Consider the following 27,931-nt stretch of genomic DNA (forward strand, 5'->3'; position numbering starts at 1 on the left):
CCAAAAGCTGAACCTGTTCTAGAATGATTAATTCTTTATGAACTGAAGCGAGCACTAGCCTCAAACAAGGATGCAGCTGATGCGGTGGGGATGCTGTTCCGACCTGGACAGCAGCCTTCTGAAGAGTAGAGGGAGCGGGGCGGGGGCGTGGCGGACGGGGGAAGTGAAGAGAGTGCTCTCAGAGCCCTCGGAGGAACACTAGGGAAACCTCCAGTGATGAATTCTGTCACAGGCCTGATGTGGCCTGGGCGCCCACGAAGAGCCCCTGGGTAGACACACAGGGTGGCACTCCCCAAACTGATGAATAAAGAGCCACCAACCTCTTCCATGTACTCAGGCTCCGAAGCAGACGCGTCCCAGCGGTTGTTCAGGATGAAGATGTTCGGGCGGGACAGGCGCTCACTGACCTTGTGGAAGAACTGCTTCTCCTGATGGGGCAAAGACCTCAGTATAGGAGGGGCGGTGTTGGCCAAGCCCCCCTTCCCACCCAGCTGGGTTCTAGGGGTACAGGAAGAGGTGGAAGAGGGGCTACCGTCTGCATCAGCGTAGACTCCGAGTTGGCCACCAGCACAAACACATCGGCGTCCAGGCAGAACTTGTCGATCCAGCTGTCCAGCTCCGTGGTGACATCGATGCCAGGGCTAGAGGTGACATAGGCAAACTATCATCAGGCACCCAGATTGGGGGCTCTGTTCTTCCTGCTTTACACAGACCCGAGGCAGCCAGGCAAGGGAGGAAGAAGTTACAGATCTGAGAGAAAGTGGGCCTGGCCTTTATCAGAGGGATGTTTACTTTTCACTTCATACGCTTCTTAATTGTCTGAAAATGTGTGTCTGTTCCATCCCTGTGTCACTTTCATAAAAACGACGATTTGTAATTTCACTTTGGGGATAACAATTAAGGTAAAATTTTACGTGCATGTGAGTCCCATAAGCACCAAAGTACCGTACATACTTCCCAAGATAGTTATAACCTGTCCCCAAAGTGTTCCTTCAAGAACATTAAATACCACACAGACCCCACCACTGCCAGCCTCCACCCCTAACACATGCACCAACATTGGGTCGAGGCTGAGACCCTCCTTCACTTTTGGGCGTCCCCCCCATCCCTCTTTACAGACCATCACTGGGACCTCTCCAGGGCACTGACGCCAACGGATACAGTAACCAGCCCCTGGGAAATCCAGGAGACAGGAGGATTTGGCTGAACCAGTTTGAAAGGCGGTCTACTTAAGGAGAGCAACGACAGGCCCCAGGGGAAACTGGCCTGGATGACGCCAAACCAGAAACCTGGAGACTGCCCAGTTTGGACCTCCGAAGGAGGCCCTTTCCTCTCACCTGTCCATCAGCACGAGGTCATCCTTCAGAAGCGGACACTTAGAGTTGGGCCACATCACACTCACCAGGCTGCCAGCATGCAGCTGCTCGTCCTGGTGAAGGGCATGGGCCAGCTGGTTCACAGTCTGACAGGGGAGGAGGGAAAGAAAGAGAGGTCAGGGCTGAGGAAGAGTCACCCGGCAGGAGGCTGCGGCGGCCCAACGCTGCAGTCTGCCCTGCGACCCCGTCTTCTTTCTTTTCACACGAAAAGCCAAGAGCACGGAGTTGCAGTAAGAAACCACTGTTCTTCACTCCCCTTTTAAGCTTCTTTCTGGGAGGTTGTCCTAAAGCTGCGGTTATTCTGCACCGATGAGTTCTTTATGACCCAAAGCAGCATCTAGCCCCAAAGAGGACGCAAACGGTTCTCAGAAAAATAAACATGGACTAGCCGCTAGCTGTTGATTCAGAATCCCGGAGCCAGTGCGGGAATCGCTCTCAAGCAGCCCTCAGGAAATGAGGCACAGGCTTGCTTCATGGCAGAGAGAGGCCGGCTGGCCCGCCTGGCATTCCACAAGGACCTGGAGCCTCCGGACTCTCGACCCTCCCCGAAGATCTGGCATCTCCTTGATGGCTCAGCTCCAACAGGGCTTCCCATCCACCCCCGCGGGGGCACTGCCCTCTCCCTTAAGGTGCTGTCAGTCTGCTCGCAAGGGACGTCCCGGTTGGTCTAAGCTCTAAGGCCGCCAGCACGCCCAGGGCCGAAAGCCGAGCCCGCAGGCTCCAGCTGGAGTGGTCCCTGCCACAGCCCCCTCACCTTGACGCTGCGCTTCTCCTCCGAGCCCTCTGTCAGGAGGAAGGCCTCGTGACCGTCTGTGCCCTCGACCCGCAGGAAGCAGTTGGTGGTGTGGCCGATCCCGGAGGGCAGAACCTTGTCCCAGAGCATGGCATTGATCACGGTGCTCTTGCCGTTGCTCGTCCTGTGAGGGGATACCGGCCATCAGGGAAGCTCCCCATACCTGCATTTCAGGCTCCCACTGTGAGGCTGCCGGCCCGGAAGCCCCAAGTCTCCTTCTCTGTGGGGGCGCAGGTACCCAGACAGGCAGAGCAGGCGCTCGGTGTTTATGAGAACAGATGGACAAATGCCTCTGGCCTGTGCCCGTGACGTGCTCCCAGCTCATCACAGCAAGCCTACCCACGAGCAGACACTTAACCGGCCCTTGAGTACGCCCACCGCTGACCAGCATAGCATCACCACGGAGACCACCTGTCTACCTCCGAGGGATAACGCCCTCTGCTTCTAGTGGAAACCAGGGGCTCCCCACCAGGGCGGTCTTCCTTAGTCTAAGTGACCTCAGCTGAATGACACCCATGTCCCTGGCTTTCCACAAAAAGGCCCATTTGCAGCTCTTCTCCCATCGTGCTCCTCCTCACACGCGAAGCCCCACCCTTCAGTCTCCCTGAGAACTGTCACCACCGGGGAGATGACTAGAGCGTTCTTGCCCAGCACACCCCTTTCCTACATTCCGGTAAGGTGAGGGTCACATCTCTGAGATGAGGATGAAGAAATGCCAGCCCCTAGGAGTGGAGGGTCACACCTGAGGTTGGGGCCACCTTATCTTCTTAACTAGCATGGTGACCTGTAATAAGTGCATGTGACTGATTTACTAACCCTCCCTGTGTATCTATAAACCTTACATTCCTTTCTAGAAAGAGAATAAAAGCCCTGACACGTCACAGAACAGGAATTCGACCGCTGGCCAACGCTTGAACACTGAAAGCTGTAAACAGGCACAACCATATCTACTCAGAATCAGGAAATGTTAGAGGCCCCTACACCTTCTCACTGATGAACGACCCTCAGCCCTTCAAAATCCTCTTGGCTAGGGGCACCTGGGTGGCTCAGTTAGGCGAGGACTCTAGGTTTCGGCTCAGGACATGAGATCAAGCCCCGGGTCAGGCTCTGCACTGGACGTGGAGCCTGCTTAAGATATTCTCTCTCTCTGCCCCTCCCCCTGCCCTCTCTCCCGCACGGGTCATTAGGGGCAGGACTCGAGGCAGAGCACCTAGTCCTCAGATGACCGCTGGGTGTATAGCCCCCAACCTGTCCAGGTGCCTTTTCCCTATATCAGATTTTAACCTTTTTAAAGGTACTGTGATAAAATAAGAAATGTATTTGACTTGTTTTTTTATCTCCAGTTCCTAGAACTGAGCTCCTAAAATCCTTGGAATTTCCTAAGTGATGGGAGTGTCTTTTGTCATTCACAGGAGCCCCTTTTGAGCACGTCTGTCTATGCTGATGAGGGGATCCAGGGTGGGGTCCCCAGACAGTCTCAAAATGGGCTGGTCACCAGAAAGACCAAATGATGAGAGGACTGGAACTTTCAGCCCCACCCACCTACTTCAGGGAAAAGAGGCTGTGGATTCAACTCCATAAAAAATCTTGAACAAGGAGGTTTGATGAGCGTCAGGGTTGATGAAGGCATCCACACACCTGGAGGGTGGTACTTCTGGACCTCACCCTGTGTATCTCTTCATCGGGTGGTTCTTCTGTATCTTTTATACCAAACCAGTAAACGTTAAGTCAATGTGTCCCCCACTTTGTGAGCCGCTCTAGCAAATTAATCAAACTTGAGGCGGAGTCATGGGAAAGTCCGTTCTACCGCCAGTGGGGCAGAAACCCAGGTTTCCCAACATCATCTGAAATGAGGCCAGTCTTGTGGGACCGGGCCCTTAACCTACAGGATGTGATGCTCCCTCCAGGCAGACAGTGTCAGAGCTCGGTTCTACCTAAAGGATACCCAGGGTCTGCTGAGAACTGCAGAACTGCTCCAGAGTGCGGGGAAACACTCCAGACCTCTAGTATGTACTAGACCTCCAAGTGTAACAAGGAGATCTGATGGCTAAAACCATAGGACTCTTGGAAGAAAACAGAGGAAAAGCCTCAGGACATTGGATTTGGCAAATTCTTGGACGTGACCCCAAAAGTACAGGCACAGAAGTATAAATAAATGGGACTACATCAAAATGAAACACTCCTATCAAAGGACACAGTCAACAGAGTAAAAAGGCAACCCATGGAATGGGAGGAAATATTTACAAATGACACACCTGGTAAGAGGTTAATATCTGGAATATATACAGAACTCCTACAACTCAACAAAAAAACCCACAAACAACCCAATCTAAAATGGGCAAAGGACTTGAACAGACATTTCTCCAAAGAAGATATACAAATGGCCAATAAGCACAAGAAAAGATGCTCAGCATCACTTAATTAGAGGGAAATGCAAACCAAGCCCCAACGAGATCCCACCTTACACCCATCAGGACGCCTATTATCAAAGAAAGAGAAAACAAGTGTTAAGAGGATATGGAGAGGGCGCCTGGGTGGCTCAGATGGTTAAGCGTCTGCCTTCGGCTCAGGTCATGATCTCAGGGTCCTGGGACTGAGCCCCGCATCGGGTTCCCTGCTCAGTGCAGAGCCTGCTTCTCCCTCTCCCTCTGCCACTCCCTCTGCTTGTGCTCTTCTATCTCTCTGTCAAATAAATAAATAAAATCTTTAAAAAAAAAAAAGAGGATATGGAGAAGGGGCGCCTGGGTGGCTCAGTCGTTAAGCGTCTGCCTTCGGCTCAGGTCATGATCTCAGGATCCTGGGATCGAGCCCTACATCGGGCTCCCTGCTCGGCGGGAAGCCTGCTTCTCCCTCTCCCCCTCCCCCTGCTTGTGTTCCCTCTCTCACTGTGTCTCTCTCTGTCAAATAAATAAATAAAATCTTTAAAAAAAAAAAAAAGTTACAAATAGAATTACCATATGATCTAGGAAATCTACTGTGCATATACCTAGAGGAACCGGAAGTAAGGTCTCAAACAGATATTTGTACACCCATGTTCATGTAGCATGATTCGCAACAGCCAAAAAGTAAAAGCAACCCAAGTGTTCATTACGGATGAATGGATAACCAAGACACAGTCTATATGCACAATGGAGTATCATTCAGCCTTAAAAAGGAAGGACATCCTGGGCGCCTGGGTGGCTCAGTTGGTTAAGCGACTGCCTTCGGCTCAGGTCATGATCCCGGAGTCCCTGGATCAAGTCCCGCATCGGGCTCCCTGCTCGGCAGGGAGTCTGCTTCTCCCTCTGACCCTCCCCCCTCTCATGTGCTCTCTCTCATTCTCTCTCTCACAAATAAATAAATAAAATCTTAAAAAAAAAAAAAAAAAAAAAAAAGGAAGGACATCCTGAGGCATGCCCCAACAGAGATGAACCCTGAAGACATGATGCTAAGCGGAAGAAGTCAGTCATAAAAGGACAAATACCGTATGACTCCACTTACTTGAGGTCCCTAGAAGAGTCAAACTCACAGAGACAGAAAGCAGAATGGTGACTGCCAGAGGCCAAGAAGGAGTTGGGGGATTGGGGAAAACAGGGAGTTAGTGTTTATGGGGACAGAGTTCAGTTTTGCAAAACAAAGAAGTTCTAGAGATGGATGCTGGCGATGGTCACACAACAATGTGAACGTACTAAACGCTACAGGACTGTACACTTAACAGTGATTATGACCATGAACTTTCCCCTGTTATGTGTATTTTACCACAGTTAAGAACTGAAAAAGGAGGAGAGCCATGCGCTCTGAAGCATGCCGGCTGCTTCCCACCTAGGGTGCTCAGATGGGAAGACCACATGAGTGCCCCCCTCCCTCCTGGCCAGAAAGAAGGTGTGAGGGCTTCACAGACTCACCGGCCAAAGAAAGCCACTTTCATGTGCCGCCGGGCCAGCACCTCGCTGATGCCCCTCACTTTGGACAGGTAGCCTTTGACGTCCAGAACCTGTTCTTCTGTTGTAACCGGGTCCAGTTCTGCGTTCCTGTGAGTGTCTGGAGGTGGAGATTGAAAGCAAGTCACCGCATGGTCAAGGCAGGTCCACAGTCACAAGGCTGTGGGGGACAGAGTCCACCGCCGTGGTTTTGTGTCATCGCCTGCCAGAGGCTGGATCCCACTGTGGCGCTGCAGCCTAGCAGTTCAGAACAAGGCTTGGAAGCAAGGCTGCCTGGGTTCCAGTGCAAGGGAAGTGCTGCTTCTCCCTTCTTCCCAGCTTTGTGACCTCAGGCAAATGAACCTTCCAGAGTGTCAGTCCCCTGACTCTTAAAACAAAGAGAACAGCAGTGCCTACCTCCTACGACTGTTGCAAGGATTAAATGAACAAAATACAGGGGCGCCTGGGTGGCTCCATCAGTTAAGCGTCTGCCTTCGGCTTGGGTCGTGATCCCACGGTCCTGGGATTGAGCCCAGCATCGGGCTCCTTGCTCAGCAGGGAGCTTGCTCAGGCCTCTCTCCCTCTGCCACTTCCCTGCTCATTCTTGCACTCTCTTTCTAATAAAAAAGAACAAACTACAGAAACCAAACACTCGAATGTCACTGCCATCACCTCTATGTGTTTCACTTAACAAACACAGTTTTCACTACCTACCAGGCACTGTTCTGATCGCCTTCCATACACGGTCTCGCTCAGTCCTTGTCATTTCCCTGCCACACACTTAGTAAATGGCAGAACCAGGACTGGGACCCCACGGACCTTCACAAGGCCCTTCCTGATCCGCCCCGCTACTGCTCCAGTCGAGCCTCTTGCCAGCCCCACCTCACAAGGCACCTCACCACGTCCCCACCCTTGCCTCGCTGCCTCCTCATTTCTCTGGGCTTTGCTCTGTGCACCCCAGCCCCTCCGTGCACGGATACACTGCCTTGGGGGACTCTGGCTCCCTCCCACTTAGCCTTGAGCCTAGCATGGACTGCACAGCCCCCAGAAGCCTTCCCCGACTCCCCCCCAACTGGAGTTGGGTCACTTGTTTGTGCTCACAAAGCACCCTTACTTCTCCAACCTTAGCACTCACCTCACCATGGTGTAACTGTCTAGCTCACCCGCATCATCTCCCATGTGAGAGCCAAACTGTCTGGTCCCAGCACTCGGCAGGCGCACAGTGTTTGCTAAGCCAGCAGGTACTGGGATCACTTCACTGCTTTTTTCCCAGTGGCCTTGACAGGCAGACAGACAACAAATGATGGGAGCAACGGAGCAACATCCTGCCCCATCCCATCTAGTACTTGCGCCAGGAAGGCCAGCCCGAGTACACGGGTGACTGGCCCCTCGACACAGGCTGGCTACAACGGACTGAATGTTTATGCCCTCGCCGTGTGACGGTCATGACGCATTTGCAGCCCTCATGACTGGGCTAAGCGTCAATATCAGAGACCCAGCCAGCTAGCTAACTCCTTCTGCCATGCGGCTACCAGGGATGTTCCAGAGAAAAGACAGTAGTCCAGGAAGCTCGCCCTCGCTGGACACTGAATCCACTGGTGCCCTGATTTTGGACTTTCCAGCCTCCAGAACTGCGACAAATCAGTTTCTGTTGTTTATAAGCTACCTAGTGTGTGATATTTGTCATGGCAGCCCAGGCAGACTGGGATACTTGTGGACCACTGGGCTGACAACATGATGCCATGAAGGGAAGTGACCAAACCAACACGGCCTCCCAGGTCCACTGGTCACCCCAGCCTCAGACCCATCATCATTCCTCCCTCATAAGGGCACATGGGTGTTGCCTCTGGAACGTACCTGGAAGCTGGGCTCTCAGGCGTGTGGCCACATTTAAGAGAAAACAGCCAGGGACGCCTGGATGGCTCAGTCGGTTAAGCGTCTGCCTTCGGCTCAGGTCATGATCCCGGGGTCCTGGGATCGAGCCCCGCATCGGGCTCCCTGCTCAGCAGGGAGCCTGCTTCTCCCTCTCCCTCTGCCCCTTCCCCCATCTTATGTTCTATCTCAAATAGATCAATAAAATATTTTATAGAAGTAAATAAGTAAATAAAAGATAAAAGAAACAGCCAGTGGACTGACGAGTCTTTAGAGTCCAGTCCCAAGGCGGTCAGCACACCCTCCCCTATGGCCAGGGCGGCCCCAAACACGTCTCAGGAGCACTCCAGCTCTTTCCCCTCCAGCCCACCAACAGGAGAGGCCTCAAAACACCCATTCCTAATGCCAGCACATAAACACCGTCACTAAGCACGTGTCCATCCACAGCACCACCACGGTTAGCCTGGGCTCTGGGAGGAGTGGCCGGTCAGTGCCAGGCACACCTGAGCTACTGCCAAATAAATGGGTAATGAACTGGACTAATTTCAACTGCCAAGCTTGTAACTTTAGAATTCAGATTTTTAAATTAACAAATACGCAGGGAATGCCTTCTGCATCAAGCACCGTGCTAGGGGTAGGCATAGTGAGTCCGTTCTCAGCCTCTGTTTGCTCAGCCTGCCCTGATGAAACACCACACACTGGGCAGCTCACACAAACAGAAATGTACTGCTCCCAGTTCTGCAGCTGCAAGTCTCAGACCAGGGTGCTAGCCTAGTGGGGTGGCGCTCGGCTCCCAGGTCACAGACTTTTCACTGTATCCTCATGTGGCAAAAGGGGGCTAGGGCGTTCTGTGGGGTCTCTTTTATAAGGGCACCAATCTCATTCATGAGCGCTCCCCCCTCACGACCTAATCACCTCCCGAAGGCCCCACCTCCCAACCCCATCACACTGGGTCTTAGGATTCCAACATGTGATTTTGGGGGGGACACACACATTCAGACCGCAGTACTGGAAATAGTCCCTTTTTATAAAGGGAGCCTTAAGAAGCAGCCTGTCAGTAAACCAACCAACCAGAAGCCAAGCCTCTCTAGTGGAAAGCAGAAGGTGAAGTATGTCCCTGCGGCATTTCCACTGAACATTGAAGAGTTTTGCAGACCAGAATTTAAAAAGCCCTGGTCTCGCTTGAGCACCTCTTTCACAAACAAGGAAACCAAGGGCAGGGAAGACTCAGCTCCTTGGTGTTTGCTGACAATCCCAGACACAGGAGCCAATGTGTGCCTTCTAGAGGGGGAGTCTGAGAAAGCCAGAGGCTGGGGTTGGCCATTGACTGAGTGGGGCCCTGGGAACCCTTCCACCTCTGCTGATCGAGCAGGGACGAGAGGCTGGGCTCAAATTAGTCACTAGTGAAAAGGTGCCAGTGACGCAAGTTTCCTATCCATAACCCACTGACTATAAATATCAGAGAAAGAACACCCTGGTCAGGGACAACCAAAACCCACACAGGGCCTGGTATAAATGGCAACCAGAACCAGGCCAAAGAAAGCACCTGGGCTCAGGAGTCAAAGACACCTAGTAAAGCCCTGCTGTTGTCACTGAAAGGTATTGAGCAATTCGCAAAACCTCAATCTGCTTGTCTTCTACACATGGGTAGGATTCACTGACCCCTCATGATTCAACGACACAGAATACACAGAATTCCTAAATGATAGGTCCCTTGTTTTCCTGGCCCCATCTCCCTGGAGCCCAATTCCACATGATTCCAAGCGCAGAACACTACTGAAGGTGACAATCTCTCTGGGCATGAGCTCCCCAAAAGCCAGGCTTTACGTTCCCACCCTCAAATCCTCCCACCTAAATGTGGAAGCTGATAGAGGAGTAGGCCCAGCTGAGCAGGCTGCCCGTCTTACCTTCAAGGAAGGTAGCACTCTCCTGGATGTAGGCCCCCAGTTGCTCAAAAATGCCATTGATCTTCTTCTTGGCAGTGACAAAGTGCTTGAGCGGGGAAGCATTCACCTCAGCCATGTGTCTCTTGTCCTTCTTGACTGTGATGATGGAGTTGCACCGAGAGAAAAGCAGGGACATCGCGCTGCAAGAGAAGACAAGGTGAGTAACCTAGGAACGCCCAGCTCAGACATTCTGCTAAGGCCATGGCAGGGCACACTGGGTGGTCTGGGGCTAGCTCTGGGGGCCATCAAGAACACAGGCCCTCCAGGACTAGATCAGGGATGGCAACATAAGAGCCAGTGTCCTCAAGAGGATGAAGGGACCGCTGAGGACATGTGAGCAGTTTCCCTGTGACATGGTGTGGGCACTCAGCTGGAGCCAGGATCCTGAGCTGAAGCCTTGGGCTGGCTGATCCTCACCTACTGACCAGTGGCAGGCTCTGCCCGCCCCACCTCAGACAGTCAGGCAGGAATCATGAAGGGACACACGAGAAGCCATCCTCTCAGCCTTAGGCAGAAAAGTGTGACAGAAATCTCACTTCTTTCCTACACATCACCCACCTGAGAAAAAGCACTGAATTCAAAGCAGTGAAAGCAAAGTGATGCTCAAGGTCCATGACCCCTACCAGGCCTCCCTGGCCACCCTGCTGTCCAGGTCACAATGCCCTAACTCTTAACAGGTTTTTTTTGTTTTTATTTTTGGTGGTGGTCGGGAGTGGAAAGGGATGATGTTCAAATGACAGGTTTACTTCTGTTTACTTAGAAACATTTAATGATCTCTTTCATCATAAATGTGTGCACTATAGAAAGTGCGGAAACCGGGGGCGCCTGGGTGGCTCAGATGGTTAACCATCTGCCTTCGGCTCAGGTCATGATCCCAGGGTCCTGGGATCGAGCCCCACGTCGGGCTCCTGGCTCAGCGAGGAGCCTGCTTCTCCCTCTCCCTCTGCCTCTCTCCCTGCTCATGCTTTCTCTCTCTCTCTCTCTCTGTATCTCTGTGTCTCAAATGAATAAAATCTTAAAAAAAAAAAAAATGCAGAAACCGAAGGAAAAATCCATAACCCCACCATTCTGTGATAAGCACTATGAACACCTGTTTCGCAGCAGTCTATTTTTGGGTAGGTAGCTCTCTCGCTCTCGATCATACACACATTTTTATAGCCTATATTTGTTCAAGTAGCAATAATATGTTAGGGGCTGTGAAGCTTAACTCCAAAGTCCTCGAGATCGTTGGTCAAAGCCCAAAGAGGCAGACAGACTAGAGAAGGTGGATGTGGCTGGGAATCTCTGGTCACACTGCTCCTGAGTTCCCACCATGAACGGAGCTACATATCCAGCAGAGCCCTCGGAGCCTCGATGTCAAAGGACAAAGGCCCCTCCAAGGATAAGGAAGAGTGTGCACGGCTGAGTGTGCCTGGTTCTACGGCTCCAACACCCAGCAAATTCTTGTGGGCCACCCCCTCCCCCATCGCAGCACCATCAGCTCTCTGCCCGAGATGGCACCCAGCACTCACTGCCTCTAGGAAATGAGGAGGCTCATGGTTGAACACACATGAGAAACTTCCCAAGGGTGCCAAAAGGGTACTGAACAAGTCCCTGAGAAGCAGAAAGACCATCTAGAGAACGTGCACAACAACTGAAAACTGGCCCTTAAGATCTAATCATCCCAAAGAGTGGTCAGACAGACAAACACACAGGGAAGTATCGAACCACACGTTTCACCTAAACCTACAAATTACTCTGTTACCGATTTCTAGGGAGACAGGAGAGACAAGTAACTGTATGTCCATTTCTACCTCCCTCCTCAGTAAACCGCCACAACTGTGAGATTTTCTTAGCGCAGAGGTTGAGCGTCAGGACCTTCTGAGGCAAAAGAACTCTGAGAAGGCAAACTGGGAAGGAAACACCACTGGCTCCTCCAGAGCATTAGAGTGCGCCGAAATCAGGCTTGGCATGGCCCAGCAGGTAAGACTCTCAGAGAAACGCGATGAGTGCAAAAAGAGGAAAGCATCGAAAGGAGAAGAGAAGGGGTCCAGGATGGGGCATGATACAGCCGTAGATGAGATTCTGGAATCAGGCAGAGCTGGGTTCAAATCGTACCCTTTCTGGGCCACATAAACTTGGGCAGGTTACTTTACCCCACAGCTTCGAATTCTTCATGTGTATGACAAGTGTGATGCCACAAAGACTGAGAAGACCCAAGAGGACACGGTACAAACTTAAAAGGTAGCTTTATGTGTTATACAGCAATGACAAAATAAACTCCACCAACAAGATTGCACGCAAAGCCCCACCCTTCAGTCCCCCTGATAACTGTCACCACCGGGGAGATGACTAGAGCGTTCTTGCCCAGCACACCCCTTTCCTACATTCCGGTGAGGTGAACACCCAGCCTTCGGGGAAGGGCGGAGACAACTCCACCAACACACCCAGGGCTCTCCCACCACTGCCATGTGGAATCCAGTGAACAGGTCTATTCGGGGCTGAGGATCAGCGGTGCCCAGCCCCAGAAGTGACTTGCTTGCAGGAGAAAGTTCCCTGAGATCAGGGGGCGTCTAGAAGCATGTGCTTTTGAGTTCTGGTTCATTGTATGCAAGCCCAAAGGATATGAAACCAAAAGTGTTAGTGTTCAGTAAGTGTAAGATTCAAAGGCAGGCTTGTTACTCAAAGCTTAGTGGTTCAAGGTTGTAAGATCTGCTCAGAGTTGAGCCAGTCCAGGAGCTGACCTGCTCTTACCGGGATTCCCCGGCCTGCAGCAGCATGCCCCAACCCTTTCTCAGGGATCCTACCTCCAACCCATCCAAACCGTCTGATTTCTCTGGCTCGGTGAACTACCAAGCTGAGGTTCTGTGTTTGTGTTGCGGCTTCACCCATTTGGCACATTCCTATTGTCCTTCTAGACCCAACTCTAGTGTCACCCCTCCCCCCGTGAAGCCTTCCTTGGCATCTCCAAGGAGGACATGCAACCTTACCAGACTTTTGGTTTTTTAATCACACTGTCTCTTCATCTAGTCAATGAGCTTGCAGAAAGACAGTCTGGTAAGAGTCGTGACCTATTTCCATTTTCTACTTTTCTCCTCCATGACTTAAGAAACATGGATGAGTTAGTGAAGGCCCCTTAATGGGAGTGTCTTCTTACCCTTCCATCCCTGGAATACCCAAATCTATTTTTTTCTTAAAAAGCAGCTTCTGGCAAATCATCTGTTTCTTAGTGTTTGGAGCTCAGGGAACCAGGACAGTTGAACAAACCTTTCATATTCCAGGATTTGATCCTTCAAAGAGCAAGCTGGACATACATATGTGCACCAATGGACCAAAGTTGCAGAATACACACACACAAGCCAAGACAGGGCCCCCCACTATCTTGGGGCTTTGCCTACTGGCTTCCTACCCTCACCGGGTGGTAGGAATCAGCTGGGTTCCTGTGCCTCCTCTGGGAAACCCTGATAATCCCTACTTCACTGCAGGGCTCCCCGCAAGCATGTGGGGCCAGTCCCCCCAGGCACAGCTGGGTTACAGTAGTTCTAATCTCAGCTGGACATTATGTGGCATGCTTCAAGCTGTTGTGACAGCCACAAAGTGCTCTTCAAGTCAGGCTTTCAGATAGTTTATGGAAGCGTTTCCCAAAGTGCGGTCCACAAAAATGTAGTACACCCAATGCTCCAGGTAAAAAGGGTTCCAGAGTAGAAAAAATTTATAAAACACTATATACCATGCTCTGCCTCCATCAGAGCACATAACCAAAGCAAAGACTTTGGAAAGTTACTAGCTTAACTGTATTTAATGCAGCATTTCACAAATGTATCTAAAGAAACTCTTCTTCCATGTAACAGTTTTTAAAATCCTGAGGAACATACTTTGGGGAAAGCCTCATTCATCCTGGTACTCTCCCTCTCTCCCACCCCAAGAAAGTACTAGGGGCACAGTATTAACAGGTATTAACCTAAGACCAGAACCAAACCCAATTCTAAACTGAAAAAAAAAAAGCTTGGCCTCAACCTAGGCTATTTGTTGAGGAGTATGAGGCGTCTTCCATGTGGGAACAGCAGTAGCAAAATTCACTGCATGGTGTGTTTGGATCCCAAGCACAGTCCCTGAATCCACACCACCTCCTTACCCAGTTTTATGCACAGCAACTCCTAGCAGGGAAAATAAAATAGGTCCACGGATCGTCTGCTGGCACAACTGGAACAGAGGAGAAGCTGAGAAATTGAAACAAAAGAGTATACAGGATAAAGGGAGCAGAGGAGACTCTCAGAAGAGCTGTGATAAGGAGCCAGTCTCTGCTGAGCAGAGAGGGGTAGGGAGGAGCCAGCATAGCAAAGAACAAGGGAGACAGAGACTAATTCTTCAGGGAGCCCAAAGATTCCAGCCACTTTCTGAACGGTCAACCTTTAAACAGGCTCTCTCCACCACCAGTGAAATCCTCCATGGAAGTAGAAAGGACATACAGTTTTTTTTTCAACACAGATTGGAAAACTCCAGCTCTGTGCAATGACGACCCCATCCAAGACATGTGCCACTGGATGGCCAGCAGAGTACACCCCTTTTCATTCAACCCAGATCCAGGGTGCCAGCTGTCACAGCCACCACTTACTTTTTGGATGGTGAGAGACCTTCACAGGTTGGGCATCATGGGCATGGCTGGAGTCAAAAAGACGAAAAGAATCTGAGTTCTCCTCTGTCCTGTTCCTCAGATTGAGGTTGGCTACTGACTGTGTTGACGCCACCAATTCCAACTTTTTGGAAAGGAAAAGGAACATGTCAACAAGCAGCAAATTAAAAAAAAAAAAAAGGGTGCACAAAACACGTTTAATGGGTTTAAAGCCAAACAAACTCATCCCTGAGGGAAGCTTAGTCATTGCCCGCACTAGGCGATGGTATATGAGGGAAGTGCCCTGGAGAAAAACACAGGTGGGGACAATCCTGGGTATGCACAAACATGTGGTCAGCCACGTGCTGGTGAGGCGCAGGAGCTTGCTAAAGGCACGTCCAGAGAGGTGAGAGGAGAGGAGGTAACAGAACAGGACAAAGACTGGGCTTGAGGACTGTGGAACTCAGGACTAGAGATGAGAGGGTAGGCGTGAGGAAGAGAAGTAGAACTTACTGAAAGGCTATGTGTGCTAGATGCTGCAAAATATCTCACTTAATTTTCAGTTCTATGGAGCAAACAGAAGCTTGGAACACTTAAAAGATTTACGGACTGCTAGTTAAGTGGCCAAGCTAGAAACTGAGATACCACCTCCCTTTGACTCCAAAGCCCACTTGTTTTTAACTTCGCGGAGCTGCCTTAACTCCACCCTTGCCGGTGGAAAGAGTGATAATCAGAGGCCTTTCTGGGAGGAGAAAAGAAAAAGAAATGAACAGGGCAATGAAGGATCACAAACAGAGGATGGGCAGTTTTGGCTTCATGTATCCAAACAGCTAATTATCCGGCACCTTCTGTGTGCCTCCTGCGTGTTGCTAGGCGCTGAAGTTAGGGATCGGTAAAACAGTACCTGCCCTCAAGGGGCTCACCTTCAGGTGAGAAGTCAAAGAAACAGGTGACAGCACGGGAGTGCAGTTAAGTGCCCAAAGTGGGAGAAGGCTGGGGGCTATAGTGGTGAACTTGGGCACTTACATGCTGAGTAAATGCTGGCATATACAGAAGACTGGATACGAAATAGAGAAAGGCCTGGGGCGGAAAGTGGCAGCGAAGGACGGGAAGGCGGGGGAGACGAGAAACCTCAGGGAACCCCACCCCCAGTCCCGACACCCGCGTCCCGCCCCCTGCTCGCAGGGCCGCGGAGGGCCCCGCAGCGAGGCCGGGGCGTGGGACCCCCGCCTGCCCGGATCCAGAGCCCCCGGGGTTCCAGCGTCCCACCGGTCCCCGCCGGGCTACTCAGGATTCGCAGGGCTGGGCCGGGCCGGTCCCCACCCCTCTGGCGCACTCGCCCTCTCACCTTCACCTTCCCGGCCTCGCGGCGGCCATCATACCGCCAACGTCACCAGACGGCGCCACCCCGCGAGGGGCGGGAGGAGGAGGGAGGACGCTCACGTCACCAGCCGCCGCACGTTCACCGCCCTGGCCCTGGTCAGTCGCTGGACTCCGAGCTCAGGCGGTTAGACCCTATCACTCCTTACGGGCGTGGGTCTGCCGGCTCAGCGCCCGGAGAGGCGTCTCAAGCGGGCTCGTTCACCGCCTGGGCGTCCCAAGCCCGTGACTCAAGCCTCGGGCCTCCCGCTGCATCATGGGGGCTGTAGTTCCGCCGGGCGCCCGTCAGGGCGGGGTGGGCGGGGCCTCGGGCTGTCGAGCAGACCAAGAAAACAAGGGCGCGGATTAGAGGTTCCCGCTTTCTCGTTTATTGCCCCAGAGCCTGACCCCAAGGCCCCTGCCAGCTCTGTGATCCCAGCCTGCGCTTTGTAATTTTAGAGAAGAGCTCTTAAGAGGAAGACAGGAAGCGAACTTGGGCCTGCTGCCCTTCAGTTGACTTTGAGGCAGCAAGAACAGCAACCGTCATTGAACAGGCAGGGTACCTAACGTCATTTTATTTAACCTTCACCACAGTCCCTGGAGGCGCAGAGGACAGATTACCCCAGCTCACATATGGCAGATCACTGGGCCTCATTATGTGCCAGGCACTAGGACACAGCAGTAAAGAGGTCGCCTGGTGGCCTCAGCAGGAGGAGGGAAGGCTTGAAGCCTGTGCCTGCCCGTAAGACAGCTACCAGCCACGGATGGCAATGGAGCCCCTGAAAGGTGACCAGTGCCAATTGAGATGTGATGCAGACTTAATACCAAAAAAGGGGGGGGGGCACCTGGCTGGCTCAGTTGGAAGAGCATGCAACCCTTGATCTCGGGGGTCATGAGTTTGAGCCCCACATTGGGTATAAAGATCACTAAAATAAAATAAGTAAGCTTAAAAAATGTAAACAATTTCATTAATATTTATATACTGATTATATGTTAAAGTGGAAATATTTTGGATACATTGAGTTAAAATCTATTACTAAAATTAAGTTCACCTGCACTTCATCTAGAACTAATGATGTAATGTATGGGGATTAACATAATAAAAAAAGATGAAAAGAAAAAAAAATTAAGTTCACCTGTTTCTTTTTACTGTTTAAAATGTGGCTACTAAAACATCTAAAACTGCATAAAAGTGGCTCACTGTGATACTGTGGTTTATAGTAAATATGTATTTGGTTTTCATCCACCATTCCTGTGAAATGAGTGTCTCTTGTTATGCATAACGAGCCCCTTTCAACCACACCTGAGTTTATGTGAATGGGGTAACTTTTGGAAACCCCTTAAGTATTAGGGTTGTTTGCCCCAGGAAACCAACAAAGTGATTAGAGGGTTGGGACTTTCAACCTCACTACCTGTAAGCAGAGAGAGTTAGGGGTCCCCAGAAAAAGATAGACATAATTTTCTTGACATAAGAAAAGTCATTTTAGGGGCACCTAGTTGGCTCAGTTGGTAAGCACGTGACTCTTGATCTCTGGGTTGTAAGTTCGGGCCCCACGTTGGGTGTAGAGATCACTTAAAAAAAAATCTTTAAAAATAAGTTTAAAATTTTTAAAAAATAGGCATTTCTTTTGGAGTTATCAACATCGAATATAATACCAATGATCAGCTTTTATTCTACCTGAGTTTACTAAATTCATGTACCTGTTGCAATTTGTCAGCAAAAAAAAGACTTAAAATGATGGTTGATTTTGTCTGTCTCATGAAGTTTCCATGTGTAATTGTTGGGAAGAAGTAGGTTGAATAGATAAAAAGATTTGTAGGTAAACTTTTTTTTTTTTTTTTAAGATTTTATTAAGTAATCTCTACACCCAATGCAGGGCTCGAACTCACAACCCTGAGATCAAGAGTCGCACACTGCACCAACTGAGCCAGCCAAGTGCCCCTGTAAGTAAACTTTTAAAGAGCTTCCAAAATCTTTGGTAATTTAAAACTTTGAAGTTTTGCTAGCTTAAATAAGAAATTAGGTTCAATTCATTGGATATCTAAGTCTTTTCCAAATAAGATTCTGGTATAACAGCTCAAAACTGCTGACCACTTAGTTTCCACTAGAAATTAAGGTTTTTAAGCTTTAAGGATACAATTAAGACTACTGGAAATAGTGAGGGAAACAACTATGCAAAGAAAGATACATGTTTTTGGTAAGAAAAGAATGAGGAATGGGAATACATTTTTTAAGGGAAAAGAAAATAATTTTGTCCTAAAATGAGACTGGTTGTTTATTCTTTTTTCAACACTTTTTTAAAAACGTCTATTTATTAAGTAATCTCTACCCCCAGGGCTCGAATTCTTCACCCTGAGATCAAGAGTTACATCCTTCACCAGCTGAGCCAGCCAGGCAGCCCCTTGGTTTACTCTTTTTTTTTTTTTTTTAAGATTTATTTATTTGTGAGAGAGAGAAAGAACACAAGCAGGGAGAGGGACAAGTGGGGGTGGACAGAGAGTCCCAAGCAGACTCCACACTCTGTGTGGAGCCCAATGTGGGACTCAATCTCAGGACCCTGGGATCAAGACCTGAGCTGAAACTAAGAGTCATCAGGTGCTTAACCAACTGCGTGCACCCAGGTGCCCCTTGGTTTACTTTTGATTAGAAATTGTAAACAAAGTTTTTTTTCTTTATCTGCCCAGAAACAAAACAGAACAGTTTCTATGTTTTGTCTTTTTTTTTTTTTTTAAAGATTTTTATTTATTTGACAGAGAGATACATAGTGAGAGGGGAACACAAGCAGGGGAGTGGGAGAGGGAGAAGCAGGCTTCCCGCTGAGCAGGGAGCCCGATGTGGGGCTCGATCCCAGGACCCTGGGATCAGGACCTGAGCCGAAAGCAGACACTTAACGACTGAGCCACCCAGGCGCCCCTCTATGTTTTGTCTTTACTGGGTCTTTGATTACTTTAGAAAACTGAATCTTCTCAATATTAAAAGAGCTAAGTTTTCTCAAAAAGTTAAAAATAGAACTACCCTACAACCCAGCAATTGTACTACTGGTTATTTACCCAAAGGATACAAAAAATAGTGATTCAAAGGGATACATGCACCCCAATGTTTATAGCAGCATTATCAACAATAGCCAAATTATGGAAAGAGCCCAGATGTCCATCGACTAACAAATGGATAAAGAAGATGTGGTGCATATATATGATGGAATATTACTCAGCCATCAAAAAAATGAAATCTTGCCTTTTGCGATGACGTGGATGGAGTTTGAGTGTATGCTAAGCAAAATAAATCAGTCAGAGAAAGATAAATACCATATGATCTCACTCATGTGGAATTTAAGAAAGAAAACAGATGAACATATGAGGGGGGGAAAGAGAGAGAGGGAAACAAACTATAAGACACTCTTAACTATAAGAGACAAACTGAGGGTTGCTGGAGGGGAGGCAGGTGAGGGATGGGGTAACTGGGTGATGGGTATTAAGGAGGGCACTTGTGATGAGCACTGGGTGTTATATCTAAGTAATGAATCACTAAATTCTACACCCGAAACCAATTTTACCATATATGTTAACTAACTAGAATTTAAATAAAAATAAATAAATAAAAGAACTAAGTTTTGCTCACAACTATGTAACCCGTAAAATCTCTTATTGCCATCTTGGTTAAATAGATAATTAAGAGGTAAGTTTTGTAGTGATCTGTAATCCTATTTTGCATGTACTTTGAAAACTTTAGAGGTTGTTTTTCGTTTGTTTTTTTAACAAGCATCCCCCAAATTCAAATTCTAAATGAAGTCTTTTTGACTAAAACGGCTTGTTTTTTCGGTTTGTTCAATTCCATGGGAAGCATTGTCAAATAAGTGATTATAAGCCTCCTCAGGTTACATTGTATGGGTAAATGCTATAGTTGTTCTAGAAATTATATGAAATTCCTGAAGTTTTAAAATGACCTGGCATAGGGGCGCCTGGGTGGCCCAGTCGTTGAGCGTCTGCCTTCGGCTCGGGTCATGATCTCAGCGTCCTGGAATCGAGCCCCTCATCGGGCTCCCTGCTCGGCGGGAAGCCTGCTTCTCCCTCTCCTGCTTCTCCCTCTCCCATTCCCCCTGCTTGTGTTCCCTCTCTCTCTGTCTCTGTCAAATAAATAAAACTTTAAAAAATAAAATAAAATAAAATGTCCTGGCATAATGTCATCACTTGTAATTCTAGTTATTGAAATGTGTGTGTCACAGAAATAACCAAATTTCCTTGTCAGGTTCATTAAGACGTACTGCCATCAGATCTCTAACCATGGCCATTTTTTTTTTTTTTAAGATTTTATTTATTTGAGAGAGAGAGAGAGTGCACAAGAGGGGGTGGGGTCAGAGGGAGAAGCAGACTCCCCACTGTTCAGGGAGCCTGATGCGGGACTCGATCCTGGGACTCCAGGATCATGACCTGAGCTGAAGGCAATCACTTAACCAAATGAGCCACCCAGGTGCCCCACCATGGCCATTTTTGAGTCTTTTGTCACTTAGTTATGGTTCTGATGCTCTCATAAATGTGTTTCATTTTCAAGGAGATTCATGGAAGGGACTTTTGATGAATACAGGTTTCTGATACCATTCAGATCATAAAACTAAATGGAGTAAGAATTTTCGGAACTAATGGAAAAACTGCATTCAAACAGGAATAATGTGGGACTAAAAGAATTGAGGAAAATGATTATAGTTTTTATGACTCTTGTTTGAAACATTGCTGGTTCTCTAATGTTTGTCTCTTCCAGATTTAAGGAAACATTTTTCTCTTAGCATACCTATGACTTACAGAAGCTTGGTATAATATTCCTTTGCGAACAAACTGAAACGTTTATCTTTCCCCCCCTACCCGATCCCTCTATTTGGAAACTCATTGAGTATTCTTACTCTGATGGCAACTATAGTTACTTGCGTAAGTGCAGTAAGAATCTGTTCTACTTGGGTTTTTTTTGTTTGTTTGTTTGTTTTAAAGATTTTATTTATTTATTTGAGAGAGAGAATGAGAGACAGCACGAGAGGGAAGAGGGTCAGAGGGAGAAGCAGACTCCCCGCCGAGCAGGGAGCCCGATGCGGGACTCGATCCCGGGACTCCAGGATCATGACCTGAGCCGAAGGCAGTTGCTTAACCAACTGAGCCACCCAGGCGCCCGAATCTGTTCTACTTGTAAAAGGACACCATTGGAAACATGGTTATATTACCAAGGCTTTGAATGAAAGGTCCTATTTGAGAGAGACATGCATAGACTCAGATATGACCAGACAGCCTTTTTTTTTTTTTTTAAGATTTTGTTGGGGCGCCTGGTTGGCTCAGTCAATTAAGCATCTGCCTTTGGCTCAGGTCATGATCCCAGAGTCCTGGATGGAGCCCTGTGTCGGACTCCCTGCTCAGCAGGGAGCCTGCTTCTCCCTCTCCCTCTGCCCCTTCCCTCGCCTGTGCTCGATCTCTACCTCAAATAAATAAATAAATTCTTTATTACTTATTTGAGGTAGAGAGAGAGCATGAGCTGGGGGAGGGACTGGGGGGGGGGGGTGGGCAGGGAGAAGCCAACTCCCCTGCTGAGCAGGGAGCACAACGAGGGGCTCTATCCCAGGACCCTGGGATCATGACCTGAGCTAAGGCAGACACTTAACCGACTGAGCCAACCGGGCGTCCCAAGATTTTTTTTTTTTTCTTAAGTAATCTCTATGCTCAACATGGAGTTCAAACTCACAACCCAGAGATCAAGAGTCACATGCTCTACTATCTGAGCCAACCAGTCACCCTTAACCAGATACCTTTAAGGAACTAAGGTTGACTTTATGGAACCAATGAAGCCCCTTGGAAAAATCAGCCTGGTACCTTGCTTACAGGATTCCCAGAAACCTTATCGGGTGAGATAGGAAGGTTACTTCCTGGCAGGGTCAGGAACCTCAGGATATTTGGGGGACCTTGAAAAGAGAGGAAGTAACCCCAATCTGCAGGTATTGCAGATGAATCTGGTGCAAGTGTTTGGTTGACTTCCTAGCCTCGAGAGGCTGTTAAAGCCCAATCTGAAATTCCTTATGAAAAGCTCCAGCAAAGCAGATTTAAAAGAACTTATTTGGCACTATTCTTGTTACATTAAATAATTAAGCCAAGTTTGTTAAAACTGGACTTGTCTTGGGGTGTCTGGCTGGCTCAGTTGGAAAAGCATGTGACTCTTGTTCTCAGGATTGTAAATTCAAGCCCCATGTTGGGTGTAGAGATTACTTAAAAATAAAATCTTTAAAAAAAAAAACTGGACTTGTTTTACAAACAAATTAGTCTTAATTTGGCTATTTTTGGTGAAAATTAGGGTGATTTTACAAAGAAAATATTTCAGTTAGACATATTTATGGATGTTTCTAGATTCTAGTTCTGATTGTCTTTGAGTGCTTGCTGTTTCGCCTGGGAAGCTGGGCTGAATCCTGAACTCTCCCGATCTCGAATATCTGGCTATAATTCAACAAACTAAGGTTTTCAATGTTCTCCCATTCTTTGACTTGGACCAAACCTGCTCTTTTCCCAGAAGCCCCGAAAACTGAGGCTAGACGCCTGCAGGTAAACTTCAGAGAAATTTCCACAATGGCCCATGTTTACACAGTCTTTGTGCCTGTTGCTGTATGGGTCATTCAAAAAATCACTAGAGACCTCATGGGAGAGGCTATATAGAATTGTATGTACTGTGTTAATAATGAGCAGAATAAACTCTGGCTCTCCCTCTAGCCAAGGCTATGCAAAAAGAGAAACTGCCTGGGGAGGATTGGCCAATGGGTTCTACAGTTATACCCATCGACCCTGGCCCCTGGGGGATTTTATTTTTTATTTTTTTAGTTTTAGAGATAGATAGAGAGCACCAGTGGGGGGAGGGGCAGAAGGAGAGAGAAAATCCCAAACCAACTCTGAGCTGAGCTCGGAGCCTGACGCTGTGCTCCATCCCAGGCCCCTGAGATGATGATCCAAGCAGAAATCAAGAGTTGGATGAGTTGGATACTTAAAGAACTGAGCCACCCTTAACCCCCTGGGGGATTTAAATACCTTCTGGTTTTCATGGATACTTTTGCGGGATGGATGGAGGCTTTTCCTTGTGGAACTAAAGGGGCAGATGAGGTAATGAAGAGGTTGCCTGGGGACATGATTCCTAGCTCCGGTCTTGCCGGAGCTTGTTTTAAAGTAATCATGGGTGTGGCCCATGCTCTAGGGATAAAAATGGAAGCTACCTGCTGCCTGGAGGCCCCAATCATCTAGAGGTTTTAAGAAAAAGACCCCTTTGGGACACCTGGGTGACTTAGTCGGTGAAGTGGCTGCCTTCAGTTCAGGTCCTGATCCCAGGATCCTGGGATCAAATCCCCCATTGGGTTCCTTGCTCAGCAGGGAGCCTGCTTCTCCCTCTGCCTGCTGGTCCCCCTGCTTGTGCTCTCTCTGACAAAAAAGAAAAGAAAAAGGCCCCTTTGGGGAATGTTCTGGGGGATTGAGAGCCTAGACATCCCCAGGAAGGTTGAAAAATAACAACAGAACTTTACATGTACACGTGGAAGATCTTTTCCAGGCATCTTGCAACCTTAACTCACCTTGATGCTGAAACTGAGTAAGCAATAAAGCGTATAATTCACCTTGGGACTGTTTTGTCTGCCCTGAACAAATTATGCAAATATGATCCTCCCTTTATCAAATGGAATAAACTGTATTCCTATGAACCAAGTGACTGGGTTTGCTGGAAGTCAGGGTCAGCTCAGGATCAGTTCAGCCCTATCTCGACAGGACCCGACTTGGGGCTATTAACCACTCACTCTTCTAGGAAGCTACAAGATACAGCTCCTGGGATTCATCGCTAACAGCTATAATCCTAACCTTTCTCTATCTCCCAGGGACCAGTGTATTTGGTCCATGCACATTTAACTTGCTAGTTGCAACAGTCCACTTAAGTCTCATGCTCCAGTGGGGATATGAAAAATTGCAGCCCAAATCCTCTGATCCCCAAACTTATCTAAATGCAGCAGCAAAACAGTTTCACTCCTTGGATCACCTGGGTGGCACAGTTGGTTAAGCATCTGACTCTTGGTTTCGGCTCAGGTCATGATCTCAGGATCTTGAAATCGAGCCTCGCATCAGGATCCCCACTCAGCGTGGAGTCTGCTTAAGATTCTCTCTCCTCTACCCCTCCCCTGACTGAAATAAATAAATCTTAAAAAACAGAGAGAGTTTCACTCATCTAACTAGGGAGACCACAACGCTCTTTCAGGAAGCAGTTATGGAAGACTGACCTGCACCCAAGACCCCTCAAGCATGAGGAATGAAATATCCCAAGGGGCGTGGTTTATAAGCAGGCCAGGAGATAGCCTAATCCTATCAGGGACAATAAATAGCGGTAAAGTGCTCACTTTGGCAGCACCTATACTAAAAAAATAAGTAGTGGTAAAACTCCCAGGGCTGATTCCAAGCACTGACCTGATGCACTTTCTAGAGTTCACTCTGCAGGATCTAAACCCCTTTGAACACTCAGATACCAGAGCAGAGAATTGAAAATGCTGACCCTAACCAGCCCAATCCCATGTAATATTCCCCATTGCACCAGTCCCTTCGTGAATATGTATGCAACCTTACCTTAAACTTCCCTAAGTTTGTTGTTGGGGAGACACTGCTTTGGGAAATATCCCCAGTGTTCTCCTTGTTGCACAGAAACCCCTTCCTTTTCCTATTCTTTGGCTGGTGGTGTCTTTTAGCTTGACACCCACAAAGAGACAAAGCCAGTTTTGAGTAGCACATTGCCTCAACCTCCTGCGAGGGGAGGGGGCTGGAGACTGACTTGATCATAAATGGCCAATGGTTTAATCAATCATAACCTATGTAATGAAGCCTCCATAAAAAAATCCCTGAACCATGCACGAGGGCAGCAAAGCTTCTGGCTTGGTGAACAGGTTGAGGGGAGGAGAGGGCCCAAAGGGAGTGTGAAAGCTCCTTGTCCCTTCCTATGTACCTTGCCCTACACTTCTCTTGTATCTGGCTATCTCTAAACTGTAATCTTTTTTTTTTTTTTTTTTTTAGATTTTATTTATTTATTTGTTAGAGAGAGAGAGCACAATAGGGGGAGCGGCAGGCAGAGGGAGAAAAGGCTCCTCGCTGAGCAAGGAACCCAATTCGGGACTCGATCCCAGGACCCTGTGATCATGACCTGAGCTGAAGGCAGCCATTTAACCAACTGAGCCACCCAGGCGTCCCTAAACTTTTATAATTAACCAGTTGTCCAGTAGGTAAAGTGTTTTCCCAAAATTCGTGAGCCACTCTAGCACGTTAATTGAACACTCGGGATGATGGAATTTCCCATCTGTAACTCATCGTTGGTCAGCAGCCTGGGTCACAATGTACATTGGTGATTGGTGTTTACGTGGAGGTGGGCAGGGGACAGTCTTACAACATGCAGCCCCTAGCCTGTGGGATCCGACATGATCTCCAGGTAGATCGTGTAGAATTGAGTTCAATTTATAGGACATCTTTTTGGCGTCTACTGAGAATTGGAGCATTGCTTGGTGTGGGAAAACCACCCGCATTTGGTGATCAGAAGTGGAGTATTGTGTGGAACGTAAAGGAAAGCAGTAAGAATTTTTCCCTACAAGTGGATTTGTGGTTCACATTGTATTTCTACTAGACAGCACTGCTTTAGAACCACGGTAGAATCTTGCCACAAATATTTCAAGGCAAACCAGTACGGGGAGACTGACCAACTTAGCTGTTCCCAGTGAAATTGGTCCAAGGGAACCGTCGTGCCCTGAGTGAACTAGCAGCCTCCTGTCCAGAGTCTCACTCTACACCGTGGGGCCTTCCCCACATGCTGCCTCTGGGTGTGGCCAGGCCTCTGGGATGGGGTGCACACTGGGGCCTGTGACCCGCTGCCTTGTCGTGCAGCTGTTTCTTCCTTCCAGCTCCCTGGCCTCCCGGAGGGGACTGTCGTTCTCCGACGACAGGAAGCGAATTCCATTTCCTTTCCCTTATTTGGCAGAACCTTGCCCAAGTCAGATGGAGGCCTGGAGGTTCTCCCTGTTCAACATCTGTCCTGTCCATTTCCTCCTGGGTCCTGGTCATGTGCCCGACCCGCTGCAGGAGGCTTGAAGTCTATCCTCCGCCCTCTGGTCTGGTGCTCCAGCCAGCACCCGGGCTTTCTCTCTGAAACAGTTCCAAGCCACGAGGCCCTCGATGACAAGACTCGCTTGAATCGGCTGGTGGTGTTATTGGGGAAGGGTGCAGGGCAGGGTTCGTATGCAATTGCAGATCTTCCTTTCTTACGTGACCTACTTCTGTTTTCACTGACTTTTTCTTGGTGGACAGGAATTGATTTGTAATCAGAAAAAGGCAGCAGTTAAAAACAACCCTGACATTGGGGCGCCTGGGTGGCTCAGTCGTTAAGCGTCTGCCTTCGGCTCGGGTCATGATCCCACAGTCCTGGGATCGAGCCCCGCATCGGGCTCCCTGCTCAGCGGGAGGCCTGTTTCTCCCTCTCCCACTCCCCCTGCTTGTGTTCCCTCTCTCGCTGTCTCTCTCTCTATCAAATAAATAAATAAAATCTTAAAAAAAAAAAAAACCAACCCTGACACATACACACACGTGTGCGCGCACATGCATGCGCATAAGCACAAATCAGCTCAAAAAGGACACCTAAGGGACAGATTAGGCAAGGTCGCTTCTGGGGAGAACGCTGTAGCCAGGGGTGAGACAGGAAAGGGACTAAGATTTGCACTACATGAATTCGCCCTGGGTCACTTAAAAAAGACGAAACACTTAAAATTATCTTTAGAACACACACACAAAACCTTGGAACGTCTTTTGAAGCGATGAAGTCCAACCCTCCCGAGCCTGGGGAAATGGGCTTGTACAAGCTGACCCCCACCACCGCCCACACCCAGCCAACCTGCATTCTCTGATCCCATCTGTGCCTTGCTGGCCCCAGCCACCTGACACAGAGAGTCTGCTCCTGGGAGCCTCCCCCACCTCCAGGACCCTGCATAAATGGCATCTGGTAACCAGGCTTCTGTCTCAGCTTAATTCCTTGGGGGAGGGGCCGTCCTGTGCCCTGCAGGGTATTTAAGGCCATCCTGGCCTCTACAAATGGGTGACAGCAGCACCCCTCACCCCTTTCCCAGGTGTCACAACCAAAAATGACTTCAGACGTTGCCAAATATCTCCTGGGGAAGGAAATCACCCTCACTAAGCATAACATCACAGAAGACCCAGACGTTTCCCGCTACTCTTACTGGTTCTTCCGGCCACTGAGGCACTTAACCACATTGGGTCACCGTGGACTGAAGTTGCAGTTCGGATTTCTGGCCCCACTGCTGACTGTAGGGCTGCCTGGGGGGGAAGGGACCAGATGTCTAGCGAAGAGCCCTCTCCCTTACCACTTACTCCTGTGACCTTCCTGGGCTCCCCCAAGCCTACAGTTCCTCATCTATAAAAAGGAAATGACAGGGGCGCCTGGGTGGGTTAAGCGTCTGCCTTCTGCTCAGGTCATGATCCCGGGGTCCTGGGATTGAGCCCTGCGTTGGGCTCTCTGCTCAGCAGGGAGCCTGCTTCTCCCTCTCCTTCCTGCTTGTACGTGTTCTCTCTCTTTCAAATAAATAAGAATCTTTAAAAAAAAGCAATGACAGCCCCTAGCCCAGAGGGCTGGGTGCTGGACATGCACAATGCCCAGCCCACAGCAAGGGATGGATAGACGTTGGCCCTCATGATTAACAAACGCCCCAAAGTGTTATCAGTGCTAGACACAGAGTGTGCCGAGGGCATGCTGGGGGCCACCAGGGCTCTATGTTCTCCAATATTCCTGTTTGCGGGAAGGGTGCTCAGCAAAGGCTTCAGGGAGGAGGGAACACTCGATGCAGATCTTGAGAGAGGATGAACTATGCCCCAGCGGCCTGTGCCTGGCTCATGGGTAAGGCTTTCCGGAATCCACAGACAACACAGGGATCACACACGACTGCGTCTGGGAAACACACGTCACCACGTCTGCCGACATAGCCCTTCTGGGCAGCCCTGGGCTCTTAAACGTCTCCCTGCACTCTCCTTGTACACACTTGCCCACCCAAGCATCTCCCACTCCG

The 27,931-nt window shown here is 49.0% G+C and overlaps 1 protein-coding gene across 4 annotated transcripts in view; it reads right to left on the reverse strand.

The window, feature by feature from the left end:
• The window catches only part of MFN2 (mitofusin 2), a 28,260-nt gene extending 12,261 nt beyond the window's left edge, over positions 1-15,999 (reverse strand). For 2 of the 4 annotated variants that reach the window (XM_045898683.3, XM_064589915.1), the window contains exons 1-8: positions 15,826-15,999; positions 14,481-14,622; positions 9,848-10,026; positions 6,054-6,189; positions 2,131-2,293; positions 1,338-1,462; positions 533-641; positions 321-428 (exon numbers count right to left, since the gene is read on the reverse strand). In XM_045898683.3, coding sequence (XP_045754639.1) covers positions 321-428; positions 533-641; positions 1,338-1,462; positions 2,131-2,293; positions 6,054-6,189; positions 9,848-10,022 — 816 coding nt within the window. In that variant the 5' untranslated portion in view covers positions 10,023-10,026; positions 14,481-14,622; positions 15,826-15,999. Of the gene's footprint in view, positions 1-320; positions 429-532; positions 642-1,337; positions 1,463-2,130; positions 2,294-6,053; positions 6,190-9,847; positions 10,027-14,000; positions 14,086-14,480; positions 14,623-15,825 lie in introns of all 4 variants that reach the window. The other 2 variants (XM_045898684.3, XM_064589914.1) reach the window with 2 other exon arrangements.
• Positions 16,000-27,931: the final 11,932 nt, after the last annotated feature.

The sequence above is a fragment of the Mirounga angustirostris genome, unplaced genomic scaffold (assembly GCF_029215605.1).
Source record: "Mirounga angustirostris isolate CCGP_5_RB_7025 unplaced genomic scaffold, mMirAng1.0.hap1 SCAF_4, whole genome shotgun sequence".
Classification (NCBI taxonomy): domain Eukaryota; kingdom Metazoa; phylum Chordata; class Mammalia; order Carnivora; family Phocidae; genus Mirounga; species Mirounga angustirostris.